The following is a 12522-nucleotide window of genomic DNA, read 5'->3' as shown; positions in this document are numbered from 1 at the left end:
TGGATTTCAGAAAAACAAATTTTAATGCAATGGGAGAATATTTAGATAATGAATTAAAGGGGAGGGATAAAATGGCAGGAGCGAGCATCCAGTGGACTGTATTAAAAAAGGCCATCTTAAAAGCCACTGGACTGTATGTAAGACAAATAACTAAAGGTAAAAGGAAGAAGAAACCGCTATGGTTTAGCAATGATGTAAGGGCTATAGTCAATGAAAAAAAGGCTGCCTATAGGAGGTATAAAGAGTCTGGAAGTATAGCTGATAGGGAGGTATATAAAATGAGACAGAAGGAGGCGAAACAGATAATATATGCTGCTAAAGCCTCAAAAGAGGAAGAAATTGCCAAATCTGTAAAGAAGGGGGATAAAACCTTCTTCAGATATATTAGTGATAAGAAGAAAAAAAACTGCGGCATCACGAAGCTTAGTACCGGGAATAATACATGCATTAATGGGAATAAGGAGATCGCTGACCATTTCAATAGCTACTTCTGTTCAGTTTTTTCAAAAGACACCTTACAAAATAATACTATAGAGGGATATAGCATTGCTTCCAGCTGTACGGATTCAGCTCCAGTGATCTTAGAAGCCGATGTCTTAGAAGAACTTGAACGATTAAAGATAAATAAGGCAATGGGTCCAGATGGCATCCACCCCAGAGTTCTTAAAGAACTCAGATCTGTCATTACTACCCCCCTGACTGATTTGTTTAACCAATCCTTGTTAACAGGAGAAGTTCCTGAGGATTGGAGAATGGCCAGTGTTGTGCCTATTCACAAGAAGGGCAGTAGAGAAGAAGCTGGTAACTACAGGCCAGTTAGCTTGACATCAGTTGTAGTTAAAATGATGGAGACTCTACTCAAAAAGAGGATAAATCAGCACCTAAAAAACAATAACTTATTGGACCCAAATCAGCATGGCTTTACTGAAGGCAAATCATGTCAGACTAATCTCATTGATTTCTTTGACTATGTCACAAAGGTGTTGGATGAAGGTGGTGCCGTGGATATTGCCTACCTGGACTTCAGCAAAGCCTTTGATACGGTTCCACATAAAGAGCTGATAGATAAATTAGTGAAGATTGGACTTAATCCCTGGATAGTTCAATGGATTTGCAGCTGGCTGAAGCGTAGACATCAGAGAGTTATTGTTAATGGCGAGTATTCTGAGCAGAGTCAGGTTACAAGCGGTGTGCCACAAGGGTCTGTTCTGGGTCCTATTCTTTTTAATATGTTTGTGAGTGACATAGGGGAAGGTTTGGTAGGGAAGGTTTGCCTATTTGCCGATGACTCTAAAGTGTGCAATAGGGTTGATATTCCTGGAGGCGTCTGTAATATGGTAAATGATTTAGCTTTACTAGATAAATGGTCTAAGCAATGGAAACTGCAGTTTAATGTTTCCAAATGTAAAATAATGCACTTGGGGAAAAGGAATCCTCAATCTGAGTATTGTATTGGCAGTTCAGTGTTGGCAAATACTTCAAAAGAAAAGGATTTAGGGGTAGTGATTTCTGACAGTCTCAAAATGGGTGAACAGTGCAGTCAGGCTATAGGGAAAGCAAGTAGGATGCTTGGCTGCATAGCTAGAGGTATAACAAGCAGGAAGAGGGAGATTATGATCCCACTATATAGAATGCTGGTGAGACCACATTTGGAATACTGTGTTCAGTTCTGGAGACCTCGCCTACAAAAAGATATTGACAAAATTGAACGGGTCCAAAGAAGGGCTACAAGAATGGTGGAAGGTCTTAAGCATAAAACGTATCAGGAAAGACTTAATGAACTCAATCTGTATAGTCTGGAGGACAGAAGGAAAAGGGGGGACATGATCGAAACATTTAAATATATTAAAGGGTTAAATAAGGTCCAGGAGGGAAGTGTTTTTAATAGGAAAGTGAACACAAGAACAAGGGGACACAATCTGAAGTTAGTTGGCGGAAAGATCAAAAGCAACATGAGAAAATATTATTTTACTGAAAGAGTAGTAGATCCTTGGAACAAACTTCCAGCAGACGTGGTAGATAAATCCACATTAACTGAATTTAAACATGCCTGGGATAGACATATGTCCATCCTAGGATAAAGTACAGAAAATAGTATAAGGGCAGACTAGATGGACCATGGGGTCTTTTTCTGCCGTCAGACTTCTATGTTTCTATGTTTCTATGTTTCTATGAGACACAGAGAGAGAGAGAAAGAAAGAGACATAGCAAGAGAGAGAGAGAGAAAGAGAGACATAGCAAGAGAGACAGAGAGAGAGAGAGAAAGAGAGAGACATAGCAAGAGAGACAGAGAAAGAAAGAAAAAGAAAGAGATAGCAAGAGAGACAGAGAAAGAGAGAGAATGAAAGAGATAGCAAGAGAGACAAAGAAAGAAAGCGACATAGCAAGAGAGACACAGAGAGAAAGAGAGACAGAGAAAGAGAGAGAGAGAAAGAGAATGAAAGAGAGATAGCAAGAGAGGAAGAGAGAGCAAGGGAGAGAGAAAGACAGAGGGAGGGAAGGAGGGAGAGCGAAAGAGAGCAAAAAAGAGAGGAAGAAAGAAAGAGGGATGGAGAGAGAGAAAGAAGGAAAGGAAGGAGGAGAGAGAAAGAGGGAGAATTAGAGCGAAATGGAGGAAGAGATTTTTTTGTGTCCAAACTTTTTTTAGCCCCTCCCCCCCGTTCAGTGTTCCCCAGGATTTTGAAAATATGAATAATGTGCCGCGGCTCAAAAAAGGTTGGGAAACACTGACTCAGAGAATACCTGACCACCAAGCTATGCCCACCTGAGGGGTATGGGATGGGGGCATGGCTTGGTGGTTAGCTGACTGGGTGGGCATGTCCAACTTGTAAACCAGCGGTCCCCAAACTACGGCCCGCGGGCCGGATGCGGCCCGCTGAGGCTATTTACCCGGCCCACAGCACCGTGCAAGATTTTACCATATAATATTCTAAGTTCCCGAATCTCCCCCCCACTCTGCTGCTGAGTGTCTGGCGGTGGCAAGGTAGAGGAAAGCCAGGGGGCGGGGAGGAAAAGCACCCTATGGCAGAGCAGCAACAGTTCCTCTCCCTAAAGGCGAGAAAGAAATTGGCCAATTGCTTTCCTCCCCGCCCCCTGGCTTTCCGCCTCCTCTCCAGACACTCGGCTGCAGACCGTCTTGGTTCCTCCAGTGCCGCTTTTTTGCATCGGTGAAGTTTGCGCACGTTTGGGCACTTTTGGTGTTGGGGGGGTCTGCTGCGGAGAGGGAGAGAGAGAGAAAGAGGGAGACATAGAAAGGGAGTGAGAGAGAAAAATAAAGCAAGAAAGAGAGGGGGAGAGCGGGAGAGTGCTGCTTTTTTGCTTCTTTGCTGCCCCGCAGGGAGCCTGGAAGCCCTGGAAGAGCGTCTGGAGGGGGCAGTAAACAATTTATCAGGATCCCCGTGCACTAACTTGTTAACGGCCACACCGTCCCGGCCAGGTGACGGGGAGGCCCTCCTGATGCTTGCCCGCCGCCCAGGCCCCGCGCTTGGAGCCGGGGGCGACGAGCCTAGCCTCAGCTTACTTGGCCCCGGCGCGGCCGAAGCACGGGGCAGAGTAGGCGGCGGCGGCTGCTTCAGGCCCACCCCCGAGCTGAGCTTCCTTCGAGGCAAAACTACAAAGCTCAACTGCCGCCTCGAAGGAAGCCGAAGGAAGCTCAACTCAACGAGGACTGGCTGTTGGTCCCTTGAAGCTGCTGCTGCCCACTGCTGAACGGAGGCGGCGGGCTCAAGGGACCAAGAGCCGGTCTTTCTCGGCGCTGAATTGTTGCAGCCTCTGAGTCCGCCTCCGGGTGAAGGGATCTCCTCGGGGAGAAAGGAAGAAAGCCAAAGGAAGCTCAGCTCAAGGAGGACCAGCTGTTGGTCCCTTGAACCCGCCGCCACCGCCGCCGCCGCCTCCGTTCGGGCGAAGGGATCTCCGCAGTGGGCGTTGGTGGCAGCTTCAAGGGACCAACAGCCGGTCCTCGTTGAGTTGAGCTTCCTTCGGCTTCCTTCGAGGCGGCAGTTGAGCTTTGCAGTTTTGCCTCAAAGGAAGCTCAGCTCGGGGGCGGGCCTGAAGCGACCGCCGCCGCCGCCTACTCCGCCCCGCGATTCAGCTGCACCGGGAGCTCTGGTGGGCATGGGGCAGCAGGGCAAGCCACGAAGGTGGCGCAGCGTGGGTCAAGCGGGAGGGCACAGGCGGCGGCGGCGGCTTGATGTGTTGCAGGACGCCGTACATTGTTGGCGCTGCGCTGGGCAGGGGGCTGGCACCTCCGTCCTGGGCCAGCCAACGGGCCAGTGCCAGCGGCAGCAATGTACTGCGACCCGACATCGGTGCCACCGTCTTGGGAGCTTCTGCTTGCATGTTGCAGGGCAGAAAAAGAAAGAAGAGAGGAAGGAAGAGAGAAGAAAAGGAGAGAGAGAGAAAGAAAGCAAGAGAGAGAAGGAGAGAAAACAAGTGAGGGGGGGAATGTGTGAGAGAAAAATGAGAAAATGATGGAGGGAAAGAACGAGGGAGAGGGAAAAAACAAATGAGAAAGAAGGAAAAAAAGGGAGAGGGAAGAGAGAAGTGGGAAGGAGGGAGGGAGGGAAAGGAGGAGAAATGGCAGAGGAAGGAAGGAAAGGAGGAAGGAAGGAAGAAGAAATGGAGGGAACAAAGAAGGAAGGAAGAATGAAATGAATGGAGGGGGCGGAGGAAGGAAGGACTTTTTTGGGCGGGGGAGGGGTGGTGTAAATTTTTTAAAAATTTTCTCAACATACATTCAACCAATACAATGTACCATCTAATTTTCCCTGAATAAAATGCGGTATTTTGTCAGTAACTAATATCAATCATCAAAAAAGTTGCAAAAGTTTTTTTTCTAATGTTGTCATCCAGGTACATACTTTTCTTTTAATTAAATTCCCTCCTTAATGTTCCTTCAAGAAGTACAACACCAATTATATTTCTAACTTATTAATCATTATGCCAAAGTGCTTCCTTCTTTATATATTTTTCTATAAATATTTTATACATTTTTCTATAAACCAAGAAAACCTTGTTTAGCCAATCAGATGTTAACAAAAGAAAATTAAAAACAAAACATAAACATGTATGAATTTCAGACTTCTTCCCCCCCTCTAAATAGTACATTCCCATTTTGTTTTTTTATGTTAAAATAAGGTATGTGCAGTGGGCATAGGGATTTGTTCATAGGTTTTTTTATAGTCCGGCCCTCCAACAGTCCGAGGGACAGTGAACTGGCCCCTGTGTAAAAAGTTTGGGGACCGCTGTTGTAAACTGTGGTGAAATGCATTTAACCATGCTCTTGTTTAACAACCAAAATGTTAGGCTCACTTGTGGTCATAAGTCTTTCTTTCATTTTTTTCTTTCTCCCCCCTTCTTTCTTTTTCTTTCTTTCTGTCTACCTTTCTTTCTACCATCTTTCTTTCTTTTTTCTTTTTCTTTCTTTCTCCTTGTCTTTCTTCCTATCATCTTTCTTTCTTCCTTCCATTCCCTCCCTCCCTCCTTCCTTCCTTCATACTTACCTACCTTCTTTCTTTCTCTTCCTTCCTTTCTTTCTTCTTTCTTCTTTCTTTTTCTTTCCATTTTCCCTCACTCATTTCTTTTTGTCTGTCTTCCTTCCTATCATCTTTTTTCCTTCTTTTTATTTCTCTTTCCTTTTTCTTTCCTTCCTCCTTCCCTCCTTTCTATCTTCTTTCCTTCTTCCTTCCTTCCCTCCTCCCTCTCTACCATCCTCCCTTCCTTCCATATTTCTCTTTCTTTTTTCTCTTTCTTTCTTTCTTTCTCTCTATCTCTCTTTTGTTCCTTTCTTTTCTTTCTTTCTTTCTCTTTCCTTTTTTCTCTCTCCATCAGGATGATTAGAAACATAGAAACATAGAAGACTGATGGCAGAAAAAGACCTCAGGGTCCATCTAGTCTGCCCCTATTATACTATTTCCTGTATTTTATCTTAGGATGGATATATGTTTATCCCAGGCATGTTTAAATTCAGTTACTGTGGATTTACCAACCACATCTACTGGAAGTTTGTTCCAAGGATCAACTACTCTTTCAGTAAAATAATATTTTCTCACGTGGCTTTTGATCTTTCCCCCACCTAACTTCAGATTGTGTCCCCTTGTTCTTGTGTCCACTTTCCTATTAAAACCACTTCCCTCCTGGACCTTATTTAACCCTTTAACATATTTCAATGTTTCGATCATATCCCCCCTTTTCCTTCTGTCCTCCAGACTATACAGATGGAGTTCATGAAGTCTTTCCTGATAAGTTTTATGCTTAAGACCTTCCACCATTCTTGTAGCCCGTCTTTGGACCCGTTCAATTTTGTCAATATCTTTTTGTAGGTGAGGTCTCCAGAACTGAACACAGTATTCCAAATGTGGTCTCACCAGCATTCTATATAGTGTTGTGATTCAGCCTGAGGCTCCTCAGGGACCGGCTGCGTCTCTGCTGGATCCATGCCCAGAGGAGGAGGACAGTGAACAGGAGGGGGAGGACCAGGCAGACGGGGGAGAGGAAAGTCAGGAAGAGGAGGAGGGAGAGCAGCCTGAGAGCCCCGGGGGGGGGGGGCTCTCCCCAGCTAGTAGCCTGGACTCATTGGATGAAGAAGCACAGGCTATAATTGACATGAGCGACGTGCAGCTCAGAGACGGGACCAATTAGAAAGGTATTTGCATCACTGAATTGGCAACAGCTGGGTTTGGGTGTGGTTCTCCTCAGCAGGGTTGAAAAGGCAGGCCCGCCATTGCAGCCTTGTGGAGTGTTATCAACTGGAAGTTCTGTGACCCTGCTTCGCTTCTCGGCATCTCTAATCTTGGCTTGTGGCCTAGAAGTCTGGAAGACTTGGGGGAGGCGTGGGTCTGTTATCTCCAGCGTTGTTTTTGACAGCAAGAATCCTGTTTTCTTTCATGGCCTTCGTGGAACCTCTGTGCGGTTCCAGCGTGTTCCTGTGTGTAAGAACAGTTTCTGTTACCTGTGTTTGCTTTGAATTATATAAACTGCCTTTGCTTTTTACCAGTGTGTCTGGCTTCTCTTTTTGGTTGGTGTTGGCTTCTGGAGGGACCCAGACAGAACATATAGCGGGATCATAATCTCCCTCTTCTTGCTTGTTATACCTCTAGCTATGCAGCCAAGCATCCTACTTGCTTTCCCTACCGCCTGACTGCACTGTTCACCCATTTTGAGACTGTCAGAAATCACTACCCCTAAATCCTTTTCTTTTGAAGTATTTGCCAACACTGAACTGCCAATACAATACTCAGATTGAGGATTCCTTTTCCCCAAGTGCATTATTTTATATTTGGAAACATTAAACTGCAGTTTCCATTGCTTTGACCATTTATCTAGTACAGCTAAATCATTTGCCATATTACAGATGCCTCCAGGAATATCAACCCTATTGCACACTTTAGTGTCATCGGCAAATAGGCAAATATTCCCTACCAAACCTTCCCCATGTCACTCACAAACATATTAAAAAGAATAGGACCCAGAACAGACCCTTGTGGCACACCGCTTGTCACCTGTCTCTGCTCAGAATACTCGCCATTAACAATAACTCTCTGATGTCTACGCTTCAGCGAGCTTGAAATCCACTGAACTATCCAGGGATTAAGCCCAATCTTCACTCATTTATCTATCAGCTCTTTATGTGGAACCGTATCAAAGGCTTTGCTGAAGTCCAGATAGGCAATATCCACGGCACCACCTTGATCCAACACCTTTGTGACATAGTCAAAGAAATCAATGAGATTAGTCTGAAATGATTTGCTTTCAGTAAAGCCATGCTGATTTGGGTCCAATAAGTTATTGTTTTTTAGGTGCTGATTTATCCTCTTTTTGAGTAGAGTCTCCATCATTTTAACTATAACTGATGTCAAGCTAACTGGCCTGTAGTTACCAGCTTCTTCTCTACTGCCCTTCTTGTGGATAGGCACCACACTGGCCATTCTCCAATCCTCAGGAACATCTCCTGTTAACAGGGATTGGTTAAACAAATCAGTCAGGGCGGTAGCAATGACAGATCTGAGTTCTTTAAGAACTCTGGGGTGGATGCCATCTGGACCCATTGCCTTATTTATCTTTAATCGTTCAAGTTGTTCTAAGACATCAGCTTCTAAGATCACTGGAGCTGAATCCGTACAGCTGGAAGCAATGCTATATCCCTCTATAGTATTATTTTGTAAGGTGTCTTTTGAGAAAAGTGAACAGAAGTAGCTATTGAAATGGTCAGCGATCTCCTTATTCCCATCAATGCTTGTATTATTCCCGGTACTAAGCTTCGTGATGCTGCAGTTTTTCTTCTTCCTATCACTAATATATCTGAAGAAGGTTTTAACCCCTTTCTTTAAAGATTTGGCAATTTCTTCCTCTTTTGTGGCTTTAGCAGCATGTATTATCTGTTTCGCCTCCTTCTGTCTCATTTTATACACCTCTCTATCAGTATTATTTAACCATATTTGGAAATTAGACACTTATAGAAGAAATATTGAGAAGATGACAACAACGACAGTGGCAAAGAGACAGACTTGGCCAACGATAACGGCCATTACCAAAAAGCCTGGGAGGACAGAGCTTATACCCAGGATTCAGACTTTGTCCTATTTTACATCCTTTGAACTCACTTTTTAGATCAGATGTTATCTATATGAACTTGGCTGACTTGATTAATTAATTGACCACTTGGACTATTTTACCTATATTTTTAATAATTAACATATATTTTAATAGTTTAGTTTTATATTAATTAGCTTTTACCGGTAATTAAATTATTGTGGGGATTTTAAGGATGGATGAATGGCAAGGCTCTCGACCGAATTGCGCCTTTGCAACCTCTCTGTGGCACTAGACCCCGTAGAGCTCCATGGTTCACGAGGAGCTCCGGGAGTTGAAACGCCAGAAGAGATGTCTAGAGAACTGTTGGAGGAAGAGTAAGTCTGAATCCGACCGAACACTTGTAAGAGCTTTTATTAACACCTACAAAGTGGCGCTCAAGGCGGCAAGATGCAAGTACCATGCCGCCTTGATTGCAGCAGTGGAATCCCGCCCAGCCGCTCTGTTTAGGGTGACCCGCTCCCTTCTAAATCAGGGGGGAGTTGGGGAGCCCTTACAGGGTAGTGCCGAGGAATTTACCTCATTTTTCGCTGATAAAGTCGCTGGGATCCGGGCTGATCTCGACTCCAATTGCATACTGTCCTGGTGCTTCTTGACCTCTCAGCGGCTTTCGATCCGGGCTGATCTCGACTCCAATTGCATACTGTCTTGGTGCTTCTTGACCTCTCAGCGGCCTTTCGATACCATCGACTATGGTATCCTTCTGCGCCAGCTGGAGGGGTTGGGAGTGGGAGGCACTGTTCTTCAGTGGTTCTCCTCCTACCTTTCCGGTCAGTCGCAGTCGGTGTTAGCGGGAGGTCAGAGGTCGACCTCTAGGTCTCTCCCTTGTGGGGTGCCTCAGGGGTCAGTCCTCTCCCCCCTGCTATTTAATATCTACATGAAACCACTGGGTGAGATCATCCAAGGGCATGGGGTGAGGTATCATCAATACGCCGATGATACCCAGCTATACATCTCCACCCCATGTCCAGTCAACGAAGCAATGGAAGTGATGTGCCAGTGCCTGGAGGCTGTCGGGGCCTGGATGGGTGTCAACAAACTCAAACTCAACCCAGACAAGACGGAGTGGCTGTGGGTCTTGCCGCCCAAGAAGGACAATTCCATCTTTCCATCCATTACCCTGGGGGGAGAACTATTGACCCCCTCAGAGAGGGTCTGCAACTTGGGCATCCTCCTCGATCCACAGCTAACATTGGAACATCATCTTTCAGCTGTGGCAAGGAGGGCATTTGCCCAGGTTCGTCTGGTGCACCAGTTGCGGCCCTATTTGGACAGGGAGTCATTGCTCATAGTCACTCATGCCCTCATCACCTCAAGGTTCAATTACTGCAATGCTCTCTACATGGGGCTACCTTTGAAAAGTGTTCGGAAACTTCAGATCATGCAGAATGTGGCCGCGAGAGCCATCGTAGGGCTTCCTAGATTCGCCCACGTTTCTGCCACACTCCGTGGCCTGCATTGGCTGCCGATCGGTTTCCGGTCACAATTCAAAGTGTTGGTAATGACCTTTAAAGCCCTATATGGCAATGGGCCAGAATATATCCGGAACTACCTTCTACCGCACGAATCCCAGCCACCGATAAGGTCCCACAGAGTGGGCCTTCTCCAGGTCCCGTCAACTAAACATTGTCGGTTGGTGGGCCCCAGGGGAAGAGCCTTCTCTGTGGTGGCCCCGGCCCTCTGGAATCAACTCCCCCCAGAGATTAGAACGGCCCCCACCCTCCTTGTCTTTCGCAAATTACTCAAGACCCACCTTTGTCGCCAGGCATGGGTGAGTTAGGATATTCCTTCCCCTAGGCCATTACAAGTTATGTATGGTATGTTTGTGTGTATGTTTGGTTTTTATAATAAGGGTTTTTAGTTGTTTTATTAAATTGGATTGTTACATGTTGTTTTTTATCATTGTTGTTAGCTGCCCCGAGTCTGCGGAGAGGGGCGGCATACAAATCCAATAAATAATAATAAAATAATAATAAGAATTCAAGGTGGGATAATAATCAAAGTTTTCTGCTTTTCAAATTCCTGGATATTCTTATTCTAGTTTCATCCCTTTCTGGAGAAGGTGGTTTTCAATATTTCTGATAGAAAATTGTACTTGGACCAAAATGGAGAAATGACAGCAGATGTGGCCATTTACAGCTGGTTTGTCCTCCCCAACTTGGATACCAAAGAAGGGTATCTGGCGGATTTTGAAAGACAGAGACTTACTATCGACCAAGATTTTTTTTCACAGCTAAAGTTGCTCAATAGGGTGAGAGAAATTTTGGTGTCATTTCCTATTCTCAGTTTTATTTATTTGTTTGTTTGTTTGTTTGATTGATTGATTTGTATGCCGCCCCTCTCCACAGACTCGGGGCGGCTATCAACAGTAAAAAGACAATATAAACAAATCTAATATTAAAAGTAATTTTAAAAAACCCCAATTTAAGGAACCAATCATACATACAGACATACCATGCATAAATTTTATAAGCCTAGGGCAGTGATGGCGAACCTTTCCCCCCTCAGGTGCCAAAAGAGCATTCGCTCGTGCTGTCGCGCATGCACGAGTGCCCACATCTAATTCAATGCCCTTTGGAGGTCAGAAACGGCCTGTTTCCCAACTTCTGGTGGGCCCTGTAGGCTTGTGTTTCGCCTTCCCCAGGCTCCAAAGGCTTCCTTGGAGCCAGAGGAGGGTAAAAAACGCCCTTTCAAAGTCTCTGTGTGAGCCAAAAATCAGCTGGCTGGCACACACATGCATGTTGGAGCTGAACTAGGGCAACGACTCGTGTGCCAGCCGTGCCATAGGTTCGCCATCACTGGCCTAGGGGGAACGGAATATCTCAATTCCCCCATGCCTGACAACAGAGGTGGGTTTTAAGAAGCTTACGAAAGGCAAGGAGGGTGGGGGCAACTCTGATATCTGGGGGGAGTTGGTTCCAGAGGGCTGGGACCGCCACAGAGAATGCTCTTCCCCTGGGTCCCGCCAAACGACATTGTTTAGTCGACGGGACCCGGAGAAGATCCACTCTGTGGGACCTAACTGGTCGCTGGGATTCATGCAGCAGAAGACGGTCCCGGAGATAATAAGAATATATAATCATACTTAAATATTTTTTCAATTCCATCCCTCCAGACTTTATTAAATAAAAAAGTACTTTATTGTAATGTTAAATGCTAAAAGCAAAAGGGAGGAACTAAATGAATTATCTGCCAGTTGTTATATCTCCTGCATCTGTTTAGAACGAATCAGAGATTTCATATTAACCTCAGTGAAGACCAGAGGCAACTTGTCTCCATCCATTTCTCCCTCCATTTTCCATTGATGGAGTCCTAATATCTTTCCTTCTTCTTCTGCTCAGTCCCTGCCTCAGTCCCAATGTGTGGAAAGTTGTCATCCTGGATTTGTCAAGAGGGCTCGAGAAGGAGAGCCAGTTTGTTGCTACGACTGCGTTCCTTGTCCGGAGGGGACCTTCTCCACTCAGGAAGGTGGGTGACCCTGAGGAAAATGGGAGGCTTGGTGGAACTAGATCCACCCACAACCTTTTCATGAAAGTGCAAGTGAAAAGGCAGATTGAAGCTTTTATGGGTTTTTTTATTTTTATCCTGCACAGTTTCTTATCTAAAAGGAAATACAGTTATACCTCATCTTACAAACGCCTCGTCATACAAACTTTCAAGATACAAACCCAGGGTTTAAGATTTTTCCCCCTCTTCTTACAAACTATTTTCACCTTACAAACCCACCGCCGCCACTGGGATGCCCCACCTTTCGACTTCCGTTGCCAGCGGAGCATCCGTTTTTGCACTGCTGGGATTCTCCTGAGGCTCCCCTCCATGGGAAACCCCACTTCCGGACTTCTGTGTTTTTGTGATGCTGCAGGGGAATCCCAGCAGGAGAATCCCAGCAGCACAAAAACGGGTGCTTCGCTGGCAATGGAAGTCTCGGGGTGG

General features: G+C 45.5%; 1 protein-coding gene across 1 annotated transcript in view; it reads left to right on the top strand.

The window, feature by feature from the left end:
* The window catches only part of LOC139155607 (vomeronasal type-2 receptor 26-like), a 29730-nt gene that overhangs the window by 11689 nt on the left and 5519 nt on the right, over nt 1-12522 (top strand). Inside the window, exons 4-5 of the mRNA XM_070730807.1 lie at nt 10631-10840; nt 11931-12057. Coding sequence (XP_070586908.1) covers nt 10631-10840; nt 11931-12057 — 337 coding nt within the window. The remainder of the gene's footprint in view (nt 1-10630; nt 10841-11930; nt 12058-12522) is intronic.

This window comes from Erythrolamprus reginae, unplaced genomic scaffold (genome assembly GCF_031021105.1).
Source record: "Erythrolamprus reginae isolate rEryReg1 unplaced genomic scaffold, rEryReg1.hap1 H_33, whole genome shotgun sequence".
Classification (NCBI taxonomy): domain Eukaryota; kingdom Metazoa; phylum Chordata; class Lepidosauria; order Squamata; family Dipsadidae; genus Erythrolamprus; species Erythrolamprus reginae.
Note: the sequence above shows the minus strand (reverse complement) of the source record. Positions and strands in the feature narration are given on the sequence as shown.